The sequence below is a fragment of the Saimiri boliviensis genome, chromosome 15 (assembly GCF_048565385.1).
Source record: "Saimiri boliviensis isolate mSaiBol1 chromosome 15, mSaiBol1.pri, whole genome shotgun sequence".
NCBI lineage: Eukaryota > Metazoa > Chordata > Mammalia > Primates > Cebidae > Saimiri > Saimiri boliviensis.
Window position 1 is genome coordinate 91157117 of NC_133463.1, and position 24294 is coordinate 91181410.

General features: G+C 60.9%; 1 protein-coding gene across 4 annotated transcripts in view; it reads right to left on the reverse strand.

Annotated features, from left to right (window-relative positions):
- The window catches only part of ZC3H3 (zinc finger CCCH-type containing 3), a 92825-nt gene that overhangs the window by 51251 nt on the left and 17280 nt on the right, over positions 1–24294 (reverse strand). For all 4 annotated transcript variants that reach the window (XR_743695.3, XM_010329897.3, XM_003942068.4 and 1 more), the window contains exon 4: positions 9414–9567. Coding sequence is in view for 3 of the 4 variants with exons in the window: in XM_010329897.3 (XP_010328199.1) it covers positions 9414–9567 (154 nt within the window). In the remaining variant the exon portion in view is untranslated. The remainder of the gene's footprint in view (positions 1–9413; positions 9568–24294) is intronic.

Below are 24294 nucleotides of genomic sequence, written 5' to 3' on the forward strand. Positions count from 1 at the left end.
CCCGTCCTGGCAGCTACGGTCTTTTGGAGCTGACTGCAGCCATCTGTAGGCCAAGATCTCGGTGAGGTCCTGGAGTAGGCAGAGCACAGACGCGACGTTGTGGTCAGGAAGGCCCTGGGCAGCCAGGGGTCAGGGCCAGCCTGGACCCGGATGTCACACCTGCCGGCCAGCAGCCCCACAGCAAGAGCTGAACCAGGGCTGTCACTACATGGCTGTCTGGCACTGCCAAGTTCAGGTCCATCAGTGGTCTCCGGGTCTCACATCTGTTACCCGAGGCTAGCCCTCTGCAGCTCGAGGCCTGGCCAGGTCTCTGTGCTTGAACACGCTGGGCCTCCCACAGGCTTTCTGAGACTCCCCAGTGCTGTGCCAGCTGCTTCCTTCCCCAAGAGAGTCCCCTCTCTGCCTGGCAGGCACCACAGCTATGAAGAGGCCCCGAAAGCCTGTCCCTATCCCACGGGACCACAGCTTCCCTGCAGCATGGGCCTGACACAGGCAGGCCCTCGACGCACACCAAGTGAGCAAATGGGAACGAGCGAAGGAGAAAGGAAACAACTGGCCGGGCCGTGCAGCGGAGCCCAGGGCAGGGGCTGCCACAGCCCCTACAGCCGCCTGCCTGGGGGACCCTGCAAAGGTCGTCAAGAAGCCTGGCCTCAGCCTGAGTGGCAGCACCCACAAAACCCAATAGAATCAAGGTTCCTGCCCAGTTAAAAATCACAACCCAAACCACCTACCCTCTGTGAAGCCTCGTCACAGGCTGGGTACCCCCTGACCACCACCCCACTGTGAAGCCTCGTCCGAGGCCGGGTACTCCCAGAACCTGACCACCACCCCTCTGTGAAGCCTCGTCCGAGGCTGGGTACTCCTGGAACCTGACCACCACCCCTCTGTGAAGCCTCGTCCGAGGCCGGGTACTCCCGGAACCTGACCACCACCCCTCTGTGAAGCCTCGTCCGAGGCCGGGTACTCCCAGAACCTGACCACCACCCCTCTGTGAAGCCTCGTCCGAGGCTGGGTACTCCTGGAACCTGCAGTGCTAGAGCCTCCCCACCCTCCTGGCCCAGGGGAATCAGGAGACTCCGGTACTTAGGGTCACTTGCACCCAGACCCCCTGACCTGATCCACAGCCTCTGGGCATGGCCCGCTCACCGGGCATCTCGCCTTGCCAGCCTGCTGTCCTGCCACCAAGGTAAGGAAAGGCCGCGGAGTCTGTGGTCGCTCCAAGCCGCCTCCAGAGCAGCGCTAGGACAACGAGGTAGGCGGCAGTGCTCCCAACCAGCTTCCTGCCCCACACAGCCCTGTCCTCCCTGGCTAGAGGGGGTCACCCCGTGTTCTGCCCGTTTGCCACCCTGGGCCTGCTGGCCCCTACACTGCTGTGGGGACCAAACAGGAAGCCAGGTTGAGGGCCCCCACAGAGAGTGGCAGGCATATCCCAAGGGGGATGGGAAGCAGGGGCAGAGGAGCACAGGGCAGCAGGGGCAGAGCCATGGCTCAAATGCAAGCCACCAATGTGAGCCTCCCCTGAGAAGGGACCAAGAGCTGCCAAAACCACACAAGCCGTGTTTCTGGGCCTTTCGCCGGCCAGGACCACTGCCAAACCCAAGGCTGCAAACGACAAAGGACTCAGCACAGGCAAGCTCCTGGCCATGAGGGAAGTCCGGGAGGGAGAACCTTGTGTCCCGGGTTCTCAGGACAGAGGGACGAGGGGGCCTGGCGGTTGACGATGTCGTGTAGTGCAGAGCATCAACATCCAGGGCCAGAGCATGGTGGGAGCCGGGAAGACAGCAGCAAGGGCTCCCAACCCCTCCCTCCCAGCAGCCAGCCCCCAGGGCTCCCAGCTCCTGCTGTGCTCTGTCCCTGGCTGTTGCCCCTCTGTCCTGAGTAGGCACCCAGACCTGAGCCAAGCTGGTGTTCAGTGCAAACGCAGCGGGTGCATCTCTCCTCCCAAAAAACCAACACCTGCTTTGAACAGAATCAATCGAAACTCAGCAACTCCATAAACCAGAATCAGAAGCGCCAATGCCATCACTCTTCAGCATTTTCAGAGCATTCAGGGCCACCCTTGGCCTCGGGCCTCCCCAGGCTGTTTGTATGAGGTGTTCACAGCAGAACCGTGATGCGGCAGCAAGGACACAGACAGGCTGCTTCCACTCTCCATGGAGGCCCTGGGGACCGGGTCAAGCTGGGCATGGGCAGACACCAGGGCTTTAGCACTCTTGGCAAAGACCCAAGCTCCCCAGGTTCCACGTCAGAGGGCAGGCGGTACGGCGGCAGCGGACACCTGGGACACGTGCCTTAGAGCCACACCAGCCCTCGCGGCTGAGGAGGCCTACTCGGCAGGCCTGCTCTGATGCCCTCCGGTCCCCAACCAGTGCAGCGGCCATGCTATAGATCCTACCCTCAACACCTCCCCCCAGCCCCATCCTCTCTGCAGACACTCCAGACCCTTCATGGGGTGGCCAGGCTGGTCACTCAACCCCCCCACAGGCTCCTGCCCCCAAAGAGACATTCTCTGAGCGCCCCCCACAGATCCATCCTGGGTGGGCCTCACGCATCCGGCCATAGCCACCCACAGAACTATCTGCTTCTAGTGTCTGCTTGCTTCCTGACCGCCCCCGCCAGGAGGAGAGCACTGTGGGCAGAGCCTGACTGCTCAGGCCCTGAGGCTGCCCGCTGCCCAGGTATCTGTGGGTGGGGGGAGCCATACCCATTCAGTGCCAGGCACTCAACAACTGACCCTACACACTGACACCCTCTGGTGTCTGGGACCTCCCCATGCCAGCCTGTAACAGGGTCCTGGGCCTGGGGTTGGTGAGCAGAGCCTCTGCACACTGCCAGTATGGGCGGCCAGGGCCTTTCTGTGGCTCTCACCAGATGCAGAGAAAGCCCTTAAGTCTACGTCCATTTTCTGCTCCTATACCAGAATAACACAGCCTGGGTAATTCATACAGAAAAGAAGTGTATTTGGCCCACAATTCTGGAGGCCGAAGAAGTCCAAGAACATGGGGCTGGCACCTGGTGAGGGTTTTCTTACCACAAAATGCAAGCAGGTGCCTGAGACAGAAAGGAATCACGTGATGCTATGCCCAGACTTTCTGACCAGGAGCCCCTCCCACCACGTGGCACTGATCCATCCACAGAAGCCCCTCCCACCACGCAGCACTGACCCATCCACGGAGGCCCCCCCACACCATGCAGCATTGACACAGCCACAGAGGCCCCCCGCACCATGCAGCACTGACCCATCCACGGAGGCCCCCCCACCATGCAGCATTGACACAGCCACAGAGGCCCCTCCCCTCCCACCATGCAGCACTGATCTATCCATGGAGGCCCCTCCCACCACAGAGCACTGACTATCCACGACTAATTTTTTTCTTTTTTTAGTAAAGACAGGGTTTCACCATGTTGGCCAGGCTGGTCCTGAACTCCTGACCTTAAGTGATCAGCCTGCCTCAGCTTCCCAAAGTGCTGGGATTACAGGCGTGAGCCACTCCACCAGGCCACGTATATTAGATTTCAACATAAGTTTTGGAGGAGACAGTTACACCAGGGGACCCAGAGTTGAGCCCTGATGGAATGCTGGATTGTTTTTTGTTTTGCTTTGTTTTGTTTGAGACAGGGTCTTGCTCTGTCGCCCAGGCTAGAGTACAGTGGCGTGATCATGGCTGACTGTAGCCTCAACCTCCTGGCTCAAGTGATCCTCCTGCCTCAGCCTTTCAAGTTAGCTGGGCGCACAGGCACGAGCCATCATGCCCAGCTAATTTTTGTACTTTTTGTAGAGATGGGGCCTCACCATGTTGCTCTAGCTGGTCTTGAACTCCAGGGCTCAAGCAGTACACCTGCCTCGGCCTCCCAAAGTCCTGGGATTACAGGTGTGAGCCACCATGCTTGGCCACGGAGCACTGGTTTTACGTAAGAATTCATCCCAAGTTCCTCTGACTGGCACACCCTTCGGGGCACATCAGAAGGTGAAAGGAACCCTGCTGTGGACTGAATGTTTGTGTTCCCTTGAAATCCTGATGCTGAAGCCCTGACCCCAGCAGAATGGTGTGAGGACACAGGACCTTTGGAGGTGATGAGTTGAGATGCAGTCCTGAAGTGGGACCCTTGTGATGGGACGAGCGTCCTTAAAAGAAGAGACCCCCAGAGTGCACACGCACTCACCACGCTCTCCCCTGCTCTCTGGGCCACGTGAGGACGTGTGGGAAGACAGCTGTCTGTAAACCTGGAAGAAGGCCCTCGCCAGACACCACGTCTGCCCAGCACCCTGTCTTGAACGTCCAACCAGGACTGTGAGGAGTCAGCGTCTGCCACCAAAGCCCCAGTCTGTGCTACTGTGTGACGGCGCCAGAGCCAACAGTGCCCAAACCAGAAGGTAGGGCAGGGCGGCTGGCGTCCTGGGGGCTGTGCAGGCTCACCTGCTCATTAAGGAGACACACATGGGGAGCGCAGCAGCACTGTGGGGACCCCTCCCTTCCCTGGGCTGAATTCCTCTTTAATGAGCCGTCACTTTGGAGAAGCGTTTCAGAGCCCTTCAAAATCCTGGCCTAACCCTCATCAAAACTGCACGGATTACTTAAGATTTACTGCACAGACGCAAACTGAAATGAAATAAAATAAAGTACGGCAGGCCCAGCGAGCGGCCGCCCTGTGACAGGACCATTTGTAGTCGGGACGGAGGAGCCTCCGATTCATCTGCTTAAGCGCAGCAGCTTCTGTTTATTTCGCACTTTCATGTCAAATGAATTTGGAAAGAGAAAAAAAGTGACAGGCAGTTAGGGATATAAGTCACATTTCAGCTTCAGTTCAGATTAATGAACTTGCTGAAGCCGGTGAGGGCATGGGCAAATCCACAAATCTCAGAACAACAAAAACATTAAATTCCCTGGCAGAGCCTCAGGCCTCACGGTGGCTCCTCTGAAACCCCTCGCCCACCTTCCGCCTTGTGCCCCTGCACCCTGGGCCTGCACGGACACCCTCTGAGTCCCTGGACTGACTCTGGGCCTGGTGCCCCCGGGACAGGCCCCAGGTGAAGGCAGCAGTCCTGTGGCACCGGGGAGGGTTGGCCAGGGCGGGCTGTCAGGGACCACTCAGCAAGGCCGAGGCGCCTGTGAAGCAGCGAGTGGTGCAGGACGCTCCCAGGGGCCCTGGGCCAGAGCAATGGCCCCTCCCATGTGTGTGGCAGATGCGATGGGCACCACGCTCAGCAGAACAGCCCGGTCCCATGCCTCAAGCCTCTGGGGAGAGGTGGTACCTGGCCAGGACACCACCAGCAAGCCCCTGTCAGCTGTTGCCCTGCCCCACCCAGCCACATGGCCGGGCATCTGCAGGCCAGGGCGACGGGCAACACGGCCCCTGATGGGCAGCAGAGGTGGCACCGTGGATGCTGCCCCTTGGGGCAGGAGTCCCGCCCTGCCCGTGGCACACAGGCACTGCTCCTTCTCTCCTCCCCCTTCTGCCCCACCCCCATCTCTACGAACTGTCTGGTGCATGCCTCAATGGTGTGCCATCCTCAGAGACCCTGGCTGGCAGCATGCAGAAGCCCCAGGAGCTGCTGCCCAGCAGCCTCTGCCTTCCACCTGACAAGGACAAGTACTGGCCAGCCACGAATGTGAGGCCACGGGCTGGCATCCAGCTGGCTCTCCCACCAGCTCCTCCATGGCCCAGCCCAGAGAAGCTGCTGACAGGGAGGAGAGGCCCCGGCCTCTACTACAAACCCAGTTGTCAAGGGACCCTGAGGCTGCCCTCCAGCCTCCCACATGGGCCCAACGGGAGCACTGGGTCGACAGCAAGTTTCTACTTAAATCAGGAGGGGGAGAGTGAGGGTGCATGCCAAATCACCCCCTGGGACAGGGCAGAGCCTGGGCTCAGGCCGGGCACCCACCCTTCCTCCCTCGGGCTGCAGGGAAGGGCAGATTCTAGAGCTTCCCAGAGGAGGGAACAGACCTAATCACCCTGCGCCCTCCCCACTGCCCAGGGCAGAGCTAGGACCAACCGCTCAGGACCTGGGGCTCTCTGACCGAAAGCTAAGAGTAGCTGCAGAGGGATCCTGGGGGTTCGTGGCCAGGAGAGAGACCCCCTCCCTCAGGGCGGTGCAGTCCCCGCCATGAGCATAACAGCTAGGGGGAGGGCAAGGGAGGGGAGGAGGCAGGGGAGAGGAAGGAAAAGGGAGGGAAGGGGAAGTTCCAGGGACAGGGGCAGAGAGGGGACAAGGTGAGGGCTGCTGTCAGCAGCAGAGCCGTGCCAGCCTTACTGCAAGAGCCTGTGTTACAGTTTCTTGTCCCCCCTGAGCAGGGCCCCGTCCCATCCTTCTCAGGACAGGGGTGGTGCGGGTCCTGCCCCCACCTCCATCTTTGGGGTTCCAGCCCTTTGAGAGGCAGGCCCTGTCCTGAGCCCCCCACCAGAATCAAGCCTAGAGACCCTAACCCATTCCCCATGGCACAGGCAGGCAAGGACAGGCCGTCAGGTTCGCACCTCGCTGCCCCCAGCCACACCCTGCTCAGGATGCTCGGCCGCTTCCCGCAGCAGCCCTGGGGCCTCCGGGACCCCTGCCCAGACCCGCAAGGCCGTCCCTCAACACTCAGAGCTCCCTGGGCCTTGCTGTGCTCCCCAGCGTCGTCCCTTCTCAGGGCCTCTGCCAGCGGCTGCCCCTCCTCCCAGAGCAGTGCTATCGGCATCGTCCACCTCCCGGGAACTGGGGCTTCACAGAGAGCAGGCCCAGCTCTGTGCTCAGAACCCGCACGTCTGCTTCAAGGACAGAGCAAGATGCTGAGCCTGTGGGGGGGAAGAGGCCTTCCAGGGCCTCAGGGGCAGCAGGCCCCACGCCCACACACGACTTCCTCTCGGGATGACCAGATCTCCACCACAGTGAGGGGTGGGCAGGGGGTGTCCCACACCAGCACTGGCCCTCAGCCCCTGGTCACCCTGCCTGCCTCCCTCCCCTCCCGTGTGTCCACCAGCCCCTGCCAACTCTGACCACTGTGGCTTCCAGGACTGCTGAGGCTTGCCCGCCAGCCCCTCCAAGGATGGGGGAGGGAGCTGGGGCCCAAAGATGGCCCTGGTCTCAGGCCCCAGCCAGCCGCCTGGCAGGACAGCCCGCCTTCTCCTCTCCATGGAAGCTCTTAGCGAAGGGTGAACGGGGTCTGCCCAACATGCAGGCAGCCTGGCTCGGATGGAGCGAGGGAGACGGTGCATGGGCCAGGCCAGACCAGCCGCTGGCTCCACAGCCCTGAGCCAACAGCAGGCCCAGCAGCCATGCTGGGACGCAGGCAAACCTGGATGATGAAGGCCCAGCCCACTGGCAGCCACTCTTCCCAGGGCCTCCCGAGAGTCGTGCCCCTTAGCTCCGCACCCTCCCCACCCACCCCCACATCCCATCCACAAGCCCAGGACTCATGCCCCGAAGGGTCCCAGATGCCTGGCAAGGAGGGGAACAGGACTGGGCTGAGGTGGGCAGGACAGCAAGGAAGGGCCCTTCACACACCCCCTTAGCCATGTGTGCATCCTGGGGTGGGCTCAGCCTGGCCTTCACACACAGGGAGGACGCTGAGGCCTGGAGCTCATGGCCACCAACCACAGCCAGGGTCTCCGCGGGTGGGCTGAATTCAGGATCCTGGTGCTAGGGCCTGGAGCCATCGAAGGCGGTGCCCGCTCTACCTCCTGTGCACCCATGCCTGTGGTCCAGCCCCTACACCCAGGCACTCAGAGAGCCATGGCCGCTCCCTGCAGGGCAGCTGGCCAGGCTCCACGCTGGAGGGACAGGGAGCTTGGAGGGAGCCTCTCAGCTGACCCGCAGCTCTCAGCCTCACGGCGCCAACAGGAGGCCCTGGGCACGGGGCTGGCTGCCCACTCCTCCTCCTCCCAGCCTCCCTAGCCCCAGAGCCGGGGTGTACAACGACACTGTTAGGGCCCAGGCGGACCCAAACCCAAGGCCTTCTTGGCCTAACAATCCAGAGGGAAAGGCTCCGCTGGGTCTGCCCTGAGGAACATCAACACTCGGCTCCCAGCCGTGCCCCCTGGGAGAGGTGGACCCTCCACGCGGCCTGACGACGACCACAGGAGGAGGGCAGGAGTGGAGAATCCATAAATCTGAACCTCATTCCCGATGATCCGGGGCTCTTATTAAGTAAATTAATTTAAGTTAATTTAGCTCGATCATGACTCCTGATCACAGTGATTTACTGAGGGGGAAATTGCATTAGGAAAGGCCATGCTCACCAGATAGAAGAACGGAAGAAAATTAGATCCACTTAGCACTGTGAATTAATATGGAAATAGCAGGTGTAAATTTAACCTTATCGAGAGAATAAAAATTATCTTCATAAATTTGTAGAAATAGCCCCCGAGATGCTTATAAATCTATTTAAAACAAAAATATTACAAAAAGTGCAGTAAAATTAATTTAAAATATACTCCAGCTATTGCCTCCAGAAAAGTCAGCAGCAGGGCCATGCTGAGTGCGGCCTGGCGATCCAGGAGGCAGCGGGGCACCACCCAGTGGGCTCGCCAGCTGCCTGACCTGCCATAGGCCCTAGAGCCACACAGGGCTGTCCACACCAGTGGGTGGATCCCCTGGGGTTAGCCTCAGGCCTGGGAACCTCTAGCAGGGACCCACCAGATGGCCACGGTATGGTGGGGGGCCGTGCCCAGCACTGTGGCTGCTTGCCCCGTGGCCCTGTCAACCATCTCTGGCCCATGCCACTCCTCCAGGAGCAGGCTCCCACAAGGAGGGTCAGAGGACAGAGGGACACATGCCACTGCCTGCTTCCCCATCTGCTGCCAGGGTTCTCACCCTCTCCCAAGCATGGAGATGGGCACCCCCACCAAGCAAAGGAAGGACCAACCCCCAGGGCCAGGCCTCCTGAGGCCCAGAGGCTGAGCAACCTCAACTCAGTGGGTGGCACAGCTTCCCAGAGTGGGGACCCCAGGAAGGCAAGAGCTATTTCCCACCGATGGAGCCAACCTCCCAGCCTGCTTGGAGGTCAGAGTGCGGGTGGGGGCCAGACCATAGGTGGGCAGAGCAAGAAGGGGCACACATTGCCACCCGCTCAAGGCCCAGCCTCTCCCACCAGAAGCTTCTCCCTGAGAGATGCTCAGACAGCACATGGCGTGGGCGCTGACCGTCTGGGCGGCGATGCTTCCATGGCACAGAGCCCCCACCAGCTAACAGGCTCGCTGAGAACAGCAGGGCCTGCATGTGCACGTGTCCGTCCGTCCTCACGTATGTGTGGTATACACAGGCTGGCCTCCTACTGGCTATAGAAATTGCTAAAGAAACGGAAAAATCAAGCTGGTCCCCAGCCAAGAGCCAAACACCAAGCAGTTGTGGAATGCCCTCAGCTCCCCTGCCCTCAGGGCAGGGTCCAGGCAGCCCAGTCCCCAGGCCTGCAGGAGCATGGAGGAGGCCTTCCTACCTGGACAGTGAGAGCCGCCGGGCCCGCCAGGAGGGCAGAGACAGGGGGAAGGGCGGGGCGCTGAGAGATGAGGCCGGGGTCTTCTTGACGATGCGGTAGCGGGTCTTGATCACCTTGCTAGTGGGTGGAGTCCGCAGGGCATGCAGGCTGGATGCTGCAGAGAAAACCCAGGGCACAGACACGGGTCAGGGAAGGTTGGCAAGGGCAGGGTCAGAGAGGATGCCCACGGTGCCAGCCCTGCCTGCTGCCTCCCCTGGGGCTTGAAGACTCTCTGTCGCCCCCTAGATGGAACCCCCACCCCATGTGGCACACATATCCCCAGGGTGCCTGGTAGCCAATGCTTCAGGAGCTAACCAGTGCAGCCTCCAGGAGAGGTGTTCACTGATCCCCCACCACACCCTCTAGCCATCAGGAGAAGCAAGGGACCGCCCACAGGAGAACCAGGAGAAGCCAGGGGCCTGGCAGTCAGGGACACCTCGGAGGCCTCTAGACAGTATCCGCCCCAGGAGCACGCGAGGTCAATGACTGACTTCCAGCAGAGCAGTGAGGGAGGCAGATGGGCCACCTCCACCCAAGACAGCACGGTAGGCTCGTGGCCTGTGCCCGGTACGTGGGAGGGGCCCTGAGGCACTCACCGCCTCAAGGAGCACCTCCTCGGTGCCGTGCCCAGACAGAATAATGTACTTCATCACTGTTTTCATAACATTTTGCAGGGTGATAGACACAATGGCTTTTTCCTGCTGAACATTTCATGCAATTAACAGGAATCTGTTTTGCCCGAGTTCCCTTCCACTTGATAGCCGGCAATTTATCCATAGCTTCAAGGATTGTGTCTAATTGCCCAACTTGCATCATGCACAGCTCTGACTGCCCAGAGGATTAAAGCCAACACAGCAGCGGGCGCAGGCCCGCCCTCCTCACAGCTCCCCTCGCAGCCCAAGGCCCAGGAGATCCCGCAGGAGACGTCCAGAGGTCAGCAGAGACCCTCCCTCACATCTTCTTGGTCCCACAGCCAAATAGCCCTTGAGGCACCCTGCTCCTTAGACAGGACCAGAAACTGTTACCGGTTCCCGAAATCTCTTCCGGAGCCCTAAACCCACCGGACCTCAGGCAGCCAGGGCCCCTCCGTGAGCCCCACTTCTGCCCATCTCTCCATGGGCTCTCACACCCTCCTGCCTGCACTGCCCTGTCCAGCTATCGACAAAGATCCCCTCCTGCAGGTGTACCCCAGCACCGTCCAAGCTGCAGCCTCCACCCAGGCACCTGTCAGCCTGCATGGGAGCATGTCAGGAACACCTGGACCCAACATGGCATCAAAGCCTTCCCAAGAGCCCCCCCCCAAGTCCACAGCAGAGAGTCTGCCAATTGAATTTTCAAGGTCTTACAAGCAAAGAGAGATCAACCAAAAAATCAATAATAGCTTGTTCCAACTAAGAGCCAGAAAACATAGAAGTCTTTAAGTTATCAATAACCCTGAGGTGATGTGTCAGCTTCCAGCCCTACTGCAGGCTCCCCGCTTCTGTCTGAAGAAGGCATGGGCTGCCCGGGATGCTCCTGCCCCACTTGGGCCAAGCTGGGAGCCAGCCTCAGCACCTGGGCAGTCAGCGCACCCACTGGAGCACCACCAGCCATGGGGCCGAGGCTTGGGGCTGCCACCCGCCCACTCCCAACCCCAGAGTGCCGAGGTGACCCATGTGCCAGCCTGCAGCCTGCTTCCCACCGTGGCCTGCTCACAAGCCTCCCAGGCCACCCCATGCCTGCTGCTCTGGCATGTGTAGCCTGGGGCAATGCTGGCCCCATGGAGCCATGGCACAACAAAGCTACGGCGCAATCCCGCTCAGAAGCCAGGTAGTGCCCAGCAAGGCAGGAGGGACACTGAGCCACACTGGGGCCCTGGGGCTTTGTGTTCCCCTCCTCCTCAACCTCTTCCCCAAATTCGGAGCACAGGAGGCCCCAGACCTGAGCCAGCTCCATTCCCATCGCCAGGTGCACAATATCCCTTTGGCTAAAATCACCTCTAACCTTGGGGACCAGAGCTCACCCGCCCTCCCAGGTCCAGCACATGCCACCTCCTCCAGGAAGTCCCAACCCCCACTGCACACAGGACTGGACGCTGCATTCTAGAACACTGCTGCCCAGGAGGGGCAGCTTGGGGCAGGCAGCAGCACCATGGTCACGCTCCTGTGTGGCACCGGCGGTGGTCAGATCAGGTCAGGCTTCTCTGCCTTACTACATGTTACTTCTTAGTGCCCAAGCGTCATTCCTGCAAACCATATGGTAATAATGTGGTCCCGGCCTCTTGCCACAGCCCAGTCAGGCTGGGCAGGCATGTCCTGCACATGTCACCCTAGATAGACCCTCACCCACAGTCCCCACAGTGGGGGCACTTCAAGGGGCTCAAAGTGGGGAGACCGCAGCCAGCGAAGGTCCAGGACTGCATCCCGCCCCCACAGCAAGGCCGTGCCCCCCACAGCCGGCCCCGCCCCCCACAGCCGGCCCCGCCCCCGCAGCCGGCCCCGCCCCCGCAGCCGGCCCCGCCCCCACAGCCGGCCCCGCCCCCCACAGCCGGCCCCGCCCCCACAGCCGGCCCCGCCCCCACAGCCGGCCCCGCCCCCGCAGCCGGCCCCGCCCCCGCAGCCGGCCCCGCAGACCACAGGCAGTCCCTTTCATTCCCAAATGGGCAGCTCGGACAAGTTCACGACGATGCAGGATCAGCAGGGCACAGCCACACAGACTAGCGGCGGGGGATGAACTCCAGGCCGGGCCCCCAGCAGCTGGCAGGAGCAAGAGCTCCTAAGACCATGCCTGGCACACGGACCCAGAAGGGGCTGGAGAAAGGAAGGGTCCCTCCCTGGCCCTGCTCCCCAGGGCGTGCGGCAATGGGGTGGACAGGTGGCAAGGCTTGGGAGGCTCCAGGATGCTGCTCTGTGTCCAACAAGGACCCAGGCAGAAACAGGCCTCTGCCCTCCTCCCTGAGGACGCCGGCCCAGGTGCCCATCCCTCCTAGCCGGCTGGGGTTTGTGTAGATAGTCGTGTTATTTAGATAGGATGTTGGTTTAATTCCCTTCATTACAGACTCCCAGGGCTGTAATTTTTTTCTCCGCGTGATACATCCCCACGGCACGCTCTATGCACGTCAAGCCCCTTGCGCCTTTATTGCCAGCGCTGCCCTGGCCTACGTTATCAGCCCCACACACACAGCCCTCTCCGCCCGCCATCCAGAGGTCACTTCTAATGACTAATCGATCTCATTAGCTTTCCTAATTAAAAACTTTACTACCGCAATGGAAGACAAACCACAAAAAAACTGCTGGCATCATATGTGAATGGGATATGAGCCATCCATCAGCGGGGTTCCAGCTCCTGCACACAGCACCATGCCCTCAGGCCGGGGGCCAGGTGGGGCGGCCCTCGGGCATCCCAAGAGCCCTGCTGTGTACCAAGCACCACATGCCAACGACGCGCTGTCAGGAGGGCGGCCGCTGCGGCCGGGCCTGACCATCGGGGGCCCAGGAGTGTGGTCCCACCCCCAGCAGAGCTGCTCCGTCTGCAGAGCCTGGCCCTGCCCACCCAACCTGCTCTCCTCAGACAATTCCAACACAGATGGCTGATCTGATCAGATGGAGGTCGCGGCCTTGCTCTGTTTGATGCAGAGCAGGAGTTGAGGGAGAGTTCAGATTTTTATGGAACTTCAAAGGGAAATAACTAGGAAGAAAATGAGTTGCTAATTTCACAATTGGTTAATGAATAAGATGAAACTAGAATTACTACTCTGTGCAAAGAACTGCCTGAGGCTGCTATGAAGTAGAGAAGGCTGCTCCCTCATCCCACTGTCCAGCCACCAGGGCCAAGGTGAGTGTCCTGGGCAGCTGTCCAGCTGCCTGTCCAGCTCCTAGGCTGCCGACGGGAACAGGACCAGCTCCATCAGGGAGGGCCTCACCCATCAAATGGGGTAGAGACCCAGAAGGCCTCTGACTGTGCCCCAGGCCAGCATCCACCAGCCCCTGGGCCTCATCCACAGTGGCTACAGAGATGGAAGCACCAGGTCCTCCAGAACAGCAGGCCCAGGTGCAGACAAGCCCAGCACAAAGACAGCAGAACTGTCACCGCTGGGCTGCTGGTCCAAGAAGTACCCTGGTTGTAGAAGCTCCTTCCCCAAGCCTCCGCAGGCTTCGTCCCAGCTGGGGAATGGGGACAGCTGAGCAGAAGGCCAAAGACTAGCACGGACTTTTCTGGAATTGTCCACAGCCACCCCCACACCAGCAGACAGAACAGCGTGGGGCCCATGAAGGGATGATGTTGACCTACCCAAGAGACACCTGGCACCACACCAAGTTCCCCAGGTGAGTGGCAGCAGGGAGCGGCCAGGATGGACCAGGCCCATGGACAGACCTGGGGCAACCCAGACCCCGCGTGCAAGGAGAGCAGGCAGGGAAGGGGCCAGTGCAGGTGCAGCCCCCGGGCCACTGCCGAGCTGCCCAGGGAAACGGACAGCTGCGAGCCAAGGACGCTGCGCCAGCCAGGCCCCCCGGCCCTAATTCCTGGTGACTCCACCTTTGTATATTGCCTGATCTGCTTTTTATGAACAGGCCCTGACACCTCCCAGACATCTGCATGCCGCCATGCCCTTCTGTGACTAAAGGCAGGTGCACACCTGCAAGCCCACTCTTCCCGGTGCCTGGGGTCGCACCTGTGCCTTTCCAGTCCTGCTGCAGTTTCTGAGGCAGTGCCAACTCTGTGCCGGCCCGGGTCTCCAGCCCCGCTGCCCTGAGCATGAGGCAGGAGGGGCCGGGCAGCAGCACAGACTGGGAACGGGGCACCCTCAGGCAGGGCCGTGAGTGCCCTGCACCAAGCAGGACACAGCCTAGAAAGAGGGTGGGAGGCCCAGTGCCATCCCTAGAAACGGAGTTTACCCGGCGCCCCAACACAGCTCCACTCGGGGCTCAGGGGTTGCGTCTTCAGCCGCACAGCCGCAAGAGGGCGCCAAGGACAAGGCAACATCTCCTCCCAGAGAGCAGAGTTCCCACGATTAATCGCCTAAGTAGAGCTGTGATTACAACAGAGAGCGCTCAGCAGTGCAGGGAGGTACACGCGGCAGGCGGGACCCCTGGCAGGGCCCCTCCAGGGGAGCTGAGCCTGCCTGGAAGGAGCAGAGCCCAGGGTTCCGGGTAGAGGAGATAGCAGGGTACAGGCCCAGGGCTGGAGGAGTAGGGGCTGCAAGAGGCCGGGACAACCCGGGCAGGGGGTGCCCAGGCGCTGCTGGGGAAGTCGGGGGTGGGGGAGAGCTGGGGGTGATGGGAGTCAGGGCCAGGCCCACCCAGCGCTCCTGCATGGCTGGCACCACGCTCGCACCCGCAGCCTCAGCTGGCTCCACAGCCTCTGGCACCATGCTGCCCTCAGGAAGCACCTGCCCAGCACAGGCCCCACTTTCCACCCCTGCAGTCCCAGCTCAAAGGCCCTCACAGCCCCAACCCTCCCAACTAGGCTAGGAGAGTGCCAAGAGGAAAAGGCAGGGGAGCAGGGGGAGCCCCAGGGAAGGAGACAGGCAAGATCCAGGCGGGCTGGCAAGGCGGGTGAGCCCAGTGCCCCATCTCCTCTGCCGCAGCCCCCACCAAGGCCCTGCGCTGGAGACTCAGGCTCACAGAGCCCCACCAGGCAGCGTCCCTGACAGCAGCTGAGCACGCTCTTTGAGAAACAGCCAAGAAAACTCTGACAGAGCATGTGGCCCATGTCCCCAAGGGTCCCAGGCTTTTGCATTTCAGACCGTGATGTGTCTGTGCTGGGTGGGAGGCAGCGTCGGAAGAACTGTCTCTTTGAGGGCAGCTCAGGCAACAGCTCTTACTGTTGCTGGGGCAGGAGGCTCTGCCCATCATGAGCAGAGATGCCCTTCCCTGTGCAGCCAGGCTAGTCTGGGGCACCTCCTGGAAGGCAACTGGGCCTCGGCAGCTCCTAACAGCCCTCACTGAGGCTGGCAGGGGTGGACAGGGTGGAGGCACAAGGCGCAGGGCTGTGGAGCAGCTAAAACCCAGCCTGGCCCCTGCCAGCGCAGCTCGCCAGGGCCTGCACACAAGAGCCTCTCCACCAGGCCCTTTCGAAAGCCACCCAGTCACCACCTTGAGAGCCTGGTGCTCACCCGTGGCACTTCTATGTGTCAGGTCCTGAAGGTGGCAAGGCCAAGGCTAAATTGGGGGTGACACGGACTCTGGCCTCTAAGGAGGGGTGGGCAGGCCCTAGAGGCCCTAAGGAGCAGTAGCACCCCCGAGGCCCACCATGTACACGGGGCAGTGAAGTCAAACAGAGGACCTCTGGCACTCAAGTGCCACAGTGAGGTCCACAGGAGACTGCCCTCTTTCCCAGGAGCCTCAGGCCGGGCTGCCACTGCAGGCCCCGCCCTGGCCCCACTGGGGCCCTTGTCTCCCCAGTGTCTGCAGCGTCCACAGTGGAGCCAGTCTGGAGCCACCGGCCCACCCAGGCTGCCTCATAGCATCCACTCAGTGGCACCACACAGCAAGCACGAACATGCCAGGACATGCAAGTGCACCCAGGAGCACACGCAGAGTTACATGCACACGGTGGCCATGCACACATGCTAGAGCCATCATTCTGCTCTGATGGCTCTAGCCCCTAGCAGCCAGGACAGGGCTGGGTTGCTCACCCCACAAACCTGTACCCTGCCCTCACTCCCCTCAGGACCTGGAGTTTTGTGCCCAGCCATGCAGGGCCCGGGCATCGTGCTCCCTATCCCAGGCTCAGAGGGAACAGTGGCTCCAACATGGCCCAGTGCAGGAGCTGGGCTCACTGCCTGGACATGCACCTGCAGGACGCCCATCTGCAGGACCAAGAAACTAATTTCTACCGGCACCCGGTGCAGTGGGACTGCACGGCCACTCTCCGAGGCCACTGTGCAAGGCAAGAAAGGAAAGGCCTCCTTGGTTTGTTGTCTGTTTCTTCTCTCTGCCCTCCTCAGTCCCCTTCCTGTCTGGCCCATGTGCAGCTAGGCCTGGCTGCTGCATGTGCTGTGGTCCTGCACATCTGCTCCCCACAGCATGAGGCTTGTGCGCGGCCCAGTGCCCCCACCACCCTGCAGACACACTCCCCTCCCCTGGATGCTGGGGGCTCAGGGACCCTGCTCTGCCATGCCCCCACTGTCTAGACTCACCAGTCCCTCCCACTGGGTTCTAAGAAACATGAGGGTCAGTCTCTGCAGCCCCAGCCTGCTATGGGGCTCCCACCTGCCCCAATCCGGAAGCCCGGCCTCTGCTCTTCTGCTCCCCAACCACACACGGGCACTTCTCAGCTGCTTTTCTCATCCAGACACCGAGAAGGGCAGGACAGAGCCAGCCTCTGCTGCAGCCCCGCTCCCCTGCCTGCAACACCTCAGCCCTCCATCACGCCAGCCAGGCGGGTCAACGGCAGGGCCCCGGGGGCACAGTGAGAAGCTGCGGTGATTAGTACTGATGAGTACACGACCTCAGCTGGTCATGCGTGACACCAGCTTCCCGCAGACGGCACTGGCAGGCTGTGGGAACCCCGAAGTTGTGCGGAAAAGTGGAATCCAGGCGGGCACCACGGGAAGCTCAGCCTGTCCCGCCCCAACGGGCCTCCCAGGCCCTGCCACTGTTTGGAGGGAAAGACCCAGGGAAGACTCCTGCCTGATTCTAGCCAGCTCAAGCAGAATGTCCCCATCACGAGAGGGGAGGTGCCTCTGCCCCTCCTGGCCACCACGCAGAACCACAATGCCAGCCACGTCAGCTGAGGGCACCTCACGCCCTCGGCCCACTGTGGAAATGTGGCCAAGGTCTAGAGAACAACACCTGCCCACGATGCCGTCGGATGTCATAGCTGGGCCAGGCAGGTGCTGGGCCAAGGAGCCTCTGCAGGCACCTTCGGGGGGCACGGAGCCTGGAAACACGGGCACAGGTGCTCCTCCCCCGTCCCCGAAGACCACTGGAAACACCGGCCACCTCCACTTACGCACCAGGGCCACTGTCCATGTGGGCAGACCCCTGGCTGTGCAGGCACAGGCTCACTGCCCATGTGGAGCCACCCCCAGGGGTTACCCACACTCAGCCCTGGCATCTGGCCAGCCCCACTGGCTCCAGCCCAGGCCCCGCAGGTGCAGGGAGTGTGCAGGTGACGTGGCTGGGCCCTCGGCCCCCCAGCCCTCCCCTTGCGTGGCTGCACGCTTACTTCAGGCCCGTCCATTTCACTAAATGAGCCTCGATGGCAGCCGAGGCAGGGGGCGCCTGGTGAGTGCCCCACCCCCACATTGGCGCGGCGGGAGCTGCCAGGACCGCACTCTAACAAGCTTCAGATATGGGATGACTAGAACCACAAAGTATGAATTTTTATGAGTCTAATAAATCACTCCACTTTTCTTGTGCATGATGGCTCCCAGCACCTCAAGCGCTGCAGATGGAGGGCAGGAGCCCCTGTGTGTGGTGGTGGTGGCCGAGAGCAGGGCCACAGGGCCGTGGGGCCCTCCTGAGCACCCTCAAACCCTCTGGCCCTGCACCTGAGGCTGCTCAGCAGGGTGGAGAGCAGAGGCCTGCTGGCCGCTGCCATTAGGCCCTCCCTGCCAGAATCCCACATTGGCAGAAAAACTCGCCCCAAAGCCTCGTCAGCACACACCACACACACACCCACACACACACAAACACAACACACACACACCACACACACAACACAAACACACACAACACACACAACACACACACACACACACACACACACACACTCACTCACTCACTCACCCTACAACAGAAACGGCAGAAGACCCCAGCCCTGGGAGAGGAGGCACAGGTGCATCTGGCCTGTCCCGGGAGGCTGGGCCCCAGCACCTTTCTAGGTGGGCAGCACACGGCCGGCCACACCAGCGGATGGCCCCTCGGCCTCCACGCCCTGGCCTCGGGCCCCTCAGCCACAGCCCCGTGGGATCCAGGGATTCATCTCTGACAAACATTTACGGATTATCAAATCACAGCCGCAGCCCGACAGGACCATAAGTCACCCTAAGCAGCTGTCCGCAGTACAGTCTGAGGAGTTTGGGCAGCTCGGTGATGACGAATGACCGCTGTCAGCCGCCCTGTCCCCCCGTGTGGGATCCGCACTTTCTGTTGTTCCACACTACCTGGTGTTTAATGACAACACTGTCAGCCTGAGACGCAGCCCCACCGAAGCCGCCACCGCCGCCGTGACTGTCAGAGCCCTATTAAAGGGAAGATTGAGACCCTACTCTTCTTAAAGTCACTCAAGCAACACAAGCTGCTAGTTCCTGTAATTATTGTGCGCCAGCCATCGATCGCACGCCGACACCTGACCCGTCTGTATGAAATGGGAGTAGTTTGCTCCTTGACAGTCACTATAGATTGCGGAGGGTGGGGCTTCCTCCCCTCTTCCCACTGCTCTGCCAGCCTCAGGTTCAGGGGAAGAGAGGGGAAAAGCAGCGCCGCCCACCCCTGGGACCCACCACAGTCCCTGAGCCGAGGGGTCAGGAGGCGGGCTGCCTGGGGGGGCCTCCCTGTCCTCCACAGCTGGAGGGGACGGTGTAGCAGGCAGCTAAGGGGGTTCTCAAAAAGGCTGAAGACGGGCCAGGTGCGGTGGCTCAAGCCTGTAATCCCAGCACTTTGGGAGGCCGAGGCGGGTGGATCATGAGGTCAAGAGATCGAGACCATCCTGGTCAACATGGTGAAACCCCATCTCTACTAAAAATACAAAAAATTAGCTGAGCATGGTGGCGCGTGCCTGTAATCCCAGCTACTCAGGAGGCTGAGGCAGAAGAATTGCCTGAGCCCTGGAGGCGGAGGTTGCGGTGAGCCGAGATCGCGCCATTGCACTCCAGCCTGGGTAACAAGAGCGAAACTCCGTCTCAAAAAAAAAAAAAAAATGCTGAAGACAGGCCTTGGGCAGGGGACAGACGAGCAGGAGGAAACAGGACCAAGCCAGGCCTGCACCCCAGGCCGCGCTCTGAGCAGGTGTGGTAGGCTCAGGGCAGGCGGGCTGCAGTGAGGGACATCTGGGCTTGGGCCCAGCCAGGTGTGCGCCCAGCCTCGACCCCCACTTCACAAAGAAGGGGACCAGGGCCCAAGGCACATGCTTCGTGAACTATGTCTCCCAAGCTCTCCTCACCAGCCTGCAGCCCCGGCCAGCCTGGAGAGGGCCTGTGTGCCCAGGACCCAGGCCTATGGCTCACCTGCTCCCCATCTGGCCCTTGGGCCCTAAGGGGCACCTGGACTGAGCTCTTCCCAGGGCTGGGAGCTCTGACAGGATTGAGAACGCCTCTTCAGCTTGTCTCTGCTTTGACCCTGCTCCCACTTGCCCCACACACAGTACTGGGGGCACGCAGGTACTTGAGGGCAAAAGAGCAGCTCCCAGAGAACAGACCTGCCCAGGGCCAGGACAGCAGCTCCTGGCTCTTAGGGAGCCACAGCCGGGCCCTGAGGCACTGGCCACCACGTCTCAAGGGACAGGACCTGCAGGCAGCCGCTCAGCACCGCCTCGGGTCTCCCAGTCCACAGGACCTGGCCTTCTGCATGAGCGCCATGCCCTGGTGCTGTAGGCCAGTGGGCAGCTCCTGGGCCAGCACGGCCTAGCTCAGTCAGGCTCCCGTCTCAGGGAACCAGGAGATTCCACCGGACAGCCTGGGCTGGGAACAGCCTCAGCCTAACACAGGGAGTCCCAGGCCCTTCTCTCCCAGCCCACCCGACCTTTACATGGCTGGGCCTGGCTGGATCCCGAGGTCAATAGAACAGATCTGGGGCCAAGTGGCTGCCGGGCAGCATGGAGACCCAGCTCCACCATGTGGCACGGCCTTCTCTCAGGAACTCTCCTCTGCTACCTCTAAGCACAGCCTGAGAAAGATTCTTTGGAGAGAGCCCCGGCAACACCCTCTACAGAAAGCAGCAGTCCTGAGAGAAACCGCATGTCCCACTCAGAAGCCACAGGCTGCCAGGGCCCCCAGCCACATACCGCTCTCCTCTGGGCCACTCCCAGCCTTTCTGATGGCTGTGGGACAGTGGGCAGGCCGCGGAGGGGAGGCCCTAGGTGCCAGGCACCGGGTGTGTCCCGAGAGCCTCCTCCAGGGCTGGTCTTGGCAGCACAGCACCGGGGCCACGCCCACTAAGGCTGGAGATGGCGCGTGGGAGCCACAACCGCAGTCTCAGAGGCCCTGGCTCACCTGCTTGTGCTCCCTCTGGCACACACATGTGCAACTGGGGACCCTGAGAAGGCAGCAGGGGGCTTCCCGCCCTCAACCCACCCAACGGGGGCCACAGGGGGAAGGCCCAGAGGCTCCCTGGGCCTTGGCTGCAGTAGCAGCAGCCCAGCAGGCAGCCCTTACCTTTGAGGGAGGCCCATCTCCACTCCTCTGGATCCTCCATTTTCAAGCACAAAGTGCAGCCCTGGTGGCAATGCCTACCTCCCCAGTGCACGGTGAGCGAGGGGCCCTGTGGAGGCTGAGGCTGAGGCCAGGCCAGGGTGCAGCAGGCACTACCCCAGCCTCCCCAGAAAGGGGACTCAACGGCCCTCTGAAGGACAGGAGAGGGGAGGCAGAGAGTATGCTGAGGGTTGACGGGGGGCAGTGGGGCACGGGGTCAGACAGGCAGTGGCCCAGCATTTGGGTTAGGGTGGGAGCCAGGAAGGCAGGCTGCAGACGGCCCCGTACCAGCTCCACCCCCCTAACTAGACTCCTGGCCAATGCCCTGGGGCTCCAGCCTTCGGGGCCAGGCAGGGAAGGCAGGGGTGACAACTACCCCGCCACTGCCAGACTCTGGCCTTCAGAGTGCCAGACCACAGTGCACTAGGCAGGACCTGGGGTCGTAAGCGCATCTTTAAGTAATATGAGCTCATATGTCTTGAAAGGACAAAGGTCGAGAATGACTGAGCCCCACGTTTCTCATTACCCCAGGTCTGAGCACCCCACATCACAGCTGTGGAAACCGAGGCTCGGGCTGTGGAGGCGAGCCCCAAGTGCGGGCAGGATCTGACCAGCAGGCACGCGTGCTCACACAGTGCCCACACAAGGACAGGTAAGCGTGCAGCGCTGTGTGTGTGCACGTGAGCCACAGCGGTTCACACGGCAGCACGGGGCAAGTGGCTGGCCTCACCCTTCACAGCCGCAGGCCTCATGTGCAGGCTACCTGGGGACAACAGCCTGACCAGGCCCCAGGGTAGCCAAGGCCACCACTCCATCCCATGCACAGGACTCATCACAGGCCTAAAGGCTGCACGGCAGGGGACACATGACACCAGGGCCCAATAGGGCCCTGCCCGTGGGAAGCCACGGCCCAGCACCTCTGAGCCAGACAGTATCACAGTGGAGCTACAGTCAGCTGCATGCCATCCCAGCAGACGCAAACAATCCCCTAGCCTGCAAACAATCTCCCTTTTTTTTTTTTTTCCACTAATGATGCAGTTTATATTCTCTCATACTAACAGATAAAAACACATACATTCTCTAAGCACAAAGCTTATATTCACAAATAACTCTCTGCTTAAAGACAAAATTTCAATTAATAATCACCATAGGAATTTAGTTATTTAATGCAACTACTAATCTAACATCGTCAACAAAATCTAAGCAACTTTATCACAAAACCAGGGTTATATTCAGTGGGCATGCATTAATAATCTTTACAACTTCAACATTACACCAGAAAAGGAAATGAATATATACAAGTTCCCTTGATTTTTGGTGGTTTACAAATTTGATGGCACAGATTACAAAAAGAAAAACCCTGTAAAAACAGATTTTAAATATTTTCAATAAAATGGTAAAAAATTGAATATATACCTTTAAGCTTTCATACCGGGCTGAAGATTTAAAACATCAAGCTGGCCCCAATCTGTCAAAAGTGACAGGTAAATATTTACAATGACCAGACAGGCCGCCCCCAGGCCTGGCAGGACTGGAACACCACTGCTTGCCCCGCCCCCTTCCTTCAGCCCCAGGGTCCCACACGAAGGCACAATGGAGCTGGGTGGGCTTCTCTGGGGTCCAAAGAGGGGCCCTGGCAGGAGGCAGGAGCAGTGGGGGTGCCCAGAGCTCTCCACAGCAGCCCCAGCCCCGGACACATGGCCAGCATCATGAAAATGCTGTCCAGGGGCCGCCATGAGGAAGAGGCAGGTGGGGTCTCCTCCTCAACAGAACACAGAGGCGGCTGAGAGGGCAGCCTGGGCACAGGCTCCCCTGCCGGGCCCTGACTTGGGAGGAGGTGAAACCACCCTTCCGGGGCCACCCCAGCCATGCATGTGGTGGGAGGGGCAGCTTAGGCTGCAGGGAAGGCCAGGGGGTGGTGGAGCCAATGGCCAGCTGCCCATCCAATGCCCCACCCAGCCCTCGTACTGCTTCAGCCTCCCAGGCCCACACAGTGGTAACCGGCTGGGAAGCACTGGGGTGCAGGTCAGGGACCTGCCGCAGGGTGCTGGTTTCAGGGGGGACCCACCCAGACACACCCAGACTACCCGGCCCTGTAAGCGTCCAGCTGGAGCCGAGCTCCGCACCCTCCAGCCCTCAGGCAGACCCAGGCTGAGCTGCTTCCACTTCCCACAGAGTTCCAGGCCTTGCCATCTTCTGTGGGCATCCACCCCGAGGCAGCCCAGATCCCAGCTGGCAGGCACTGCCCCACACACAGGGCTGTGGGGCTACGTCTCACAGCATCCTGCCCACAGGGCAGAACATCTGATTTCCCACAGGGGGCAGCTCCCTGTGCCCACCAGGGCCCACCCCAGCCCAGGAGCTAGGCGAGAACCTCCCCTTCCCTGCCCTCATCCTCTAGCCTTGTTGGCTGGGAATTAGGACCTCTGCCCAGCAGTGTCCCCATGGCTAGGTTTCTGGCCTGAACTCCCAGAGAGGGCATCAGGTTCACAGCAGCAGGTTTTCCGGCATACAGGCAGACTACCCACCAAGCCCGCCGGGTTCTCAGCACAAACAGCTGGCCTAGGACACAGAAACAGACCCTGGACAGGGTGAGCCCAGACCCACCACAGCCCCCGCCCAGTCCAGAGGGTTCTCAACAAGAAAACCATGGCCTGGCTGCCTGGCTCCTCCCAAGAGGCCTTTGCCAGTAAGTTGAGGCAAGGAACCTGGAGACGTGGGGAGGCGGCACTGGCCGAGGTCATGGGGCTACTGAGCACACCGAGACCCAGGCCACAGAGTGCAGACACGTGGTGTGGAGCCTCGAAGCTCTGAAGGGACTGACCCCGCCCTCCACCCAGTGGGACGTCCTCCCAGGCCTTGAGAGCTCCTCAAGTCCTGCTGCCCCATTGGGCAGGAAGGGACCACCAGTGGCCCTACCCCCAGCACTATGTCCGCCTCTGGGGAGCTCCTAGCGGGCCAGGGGACTAGCTGTGGGCAGGAAGCCCAGGCTGGAGCAGCTCCAGGCCTCCTATACACGGGGCATCTGCTACCTGTGTTTTCAAAGGGCCCAGAAACGAGCCACACCTGCAGCCATCTCCCACCCCTGCCCAGGCACCCACTGGGGCAGGCAGGAGACGGGATGGGCACGGAGGACGGCCATCCCCAGACCCCCGCCCGGGCACGGTGGCTCATGCCTGTAATCCTAGCACTGTGGGAGGCTGAGAGGGGTGGATCACGAGGTCAGGAAATCGAGACCATCCTGGCCAACATGGGGAAACCTCATCTCTACTAAAAACACAAAAAAATTAACAGAGCATAGTGGCACACACCTGTAGTCCCAGCTACTCCGGAGGCTGAGGCAGGAGAATTGCTTGAACCCAGGAGGCGGAGACAGCAGTCAGCCAAGATCGCACCACTGCATTACAGCCTGGGCGACAGTGCGAGACTCCGTCTCGAAAAAAAAAAAAATGTATTGGAAGCCAGACTCAGTGGCTCACACCTGTAATCCCAACACTTTGAAAGGCC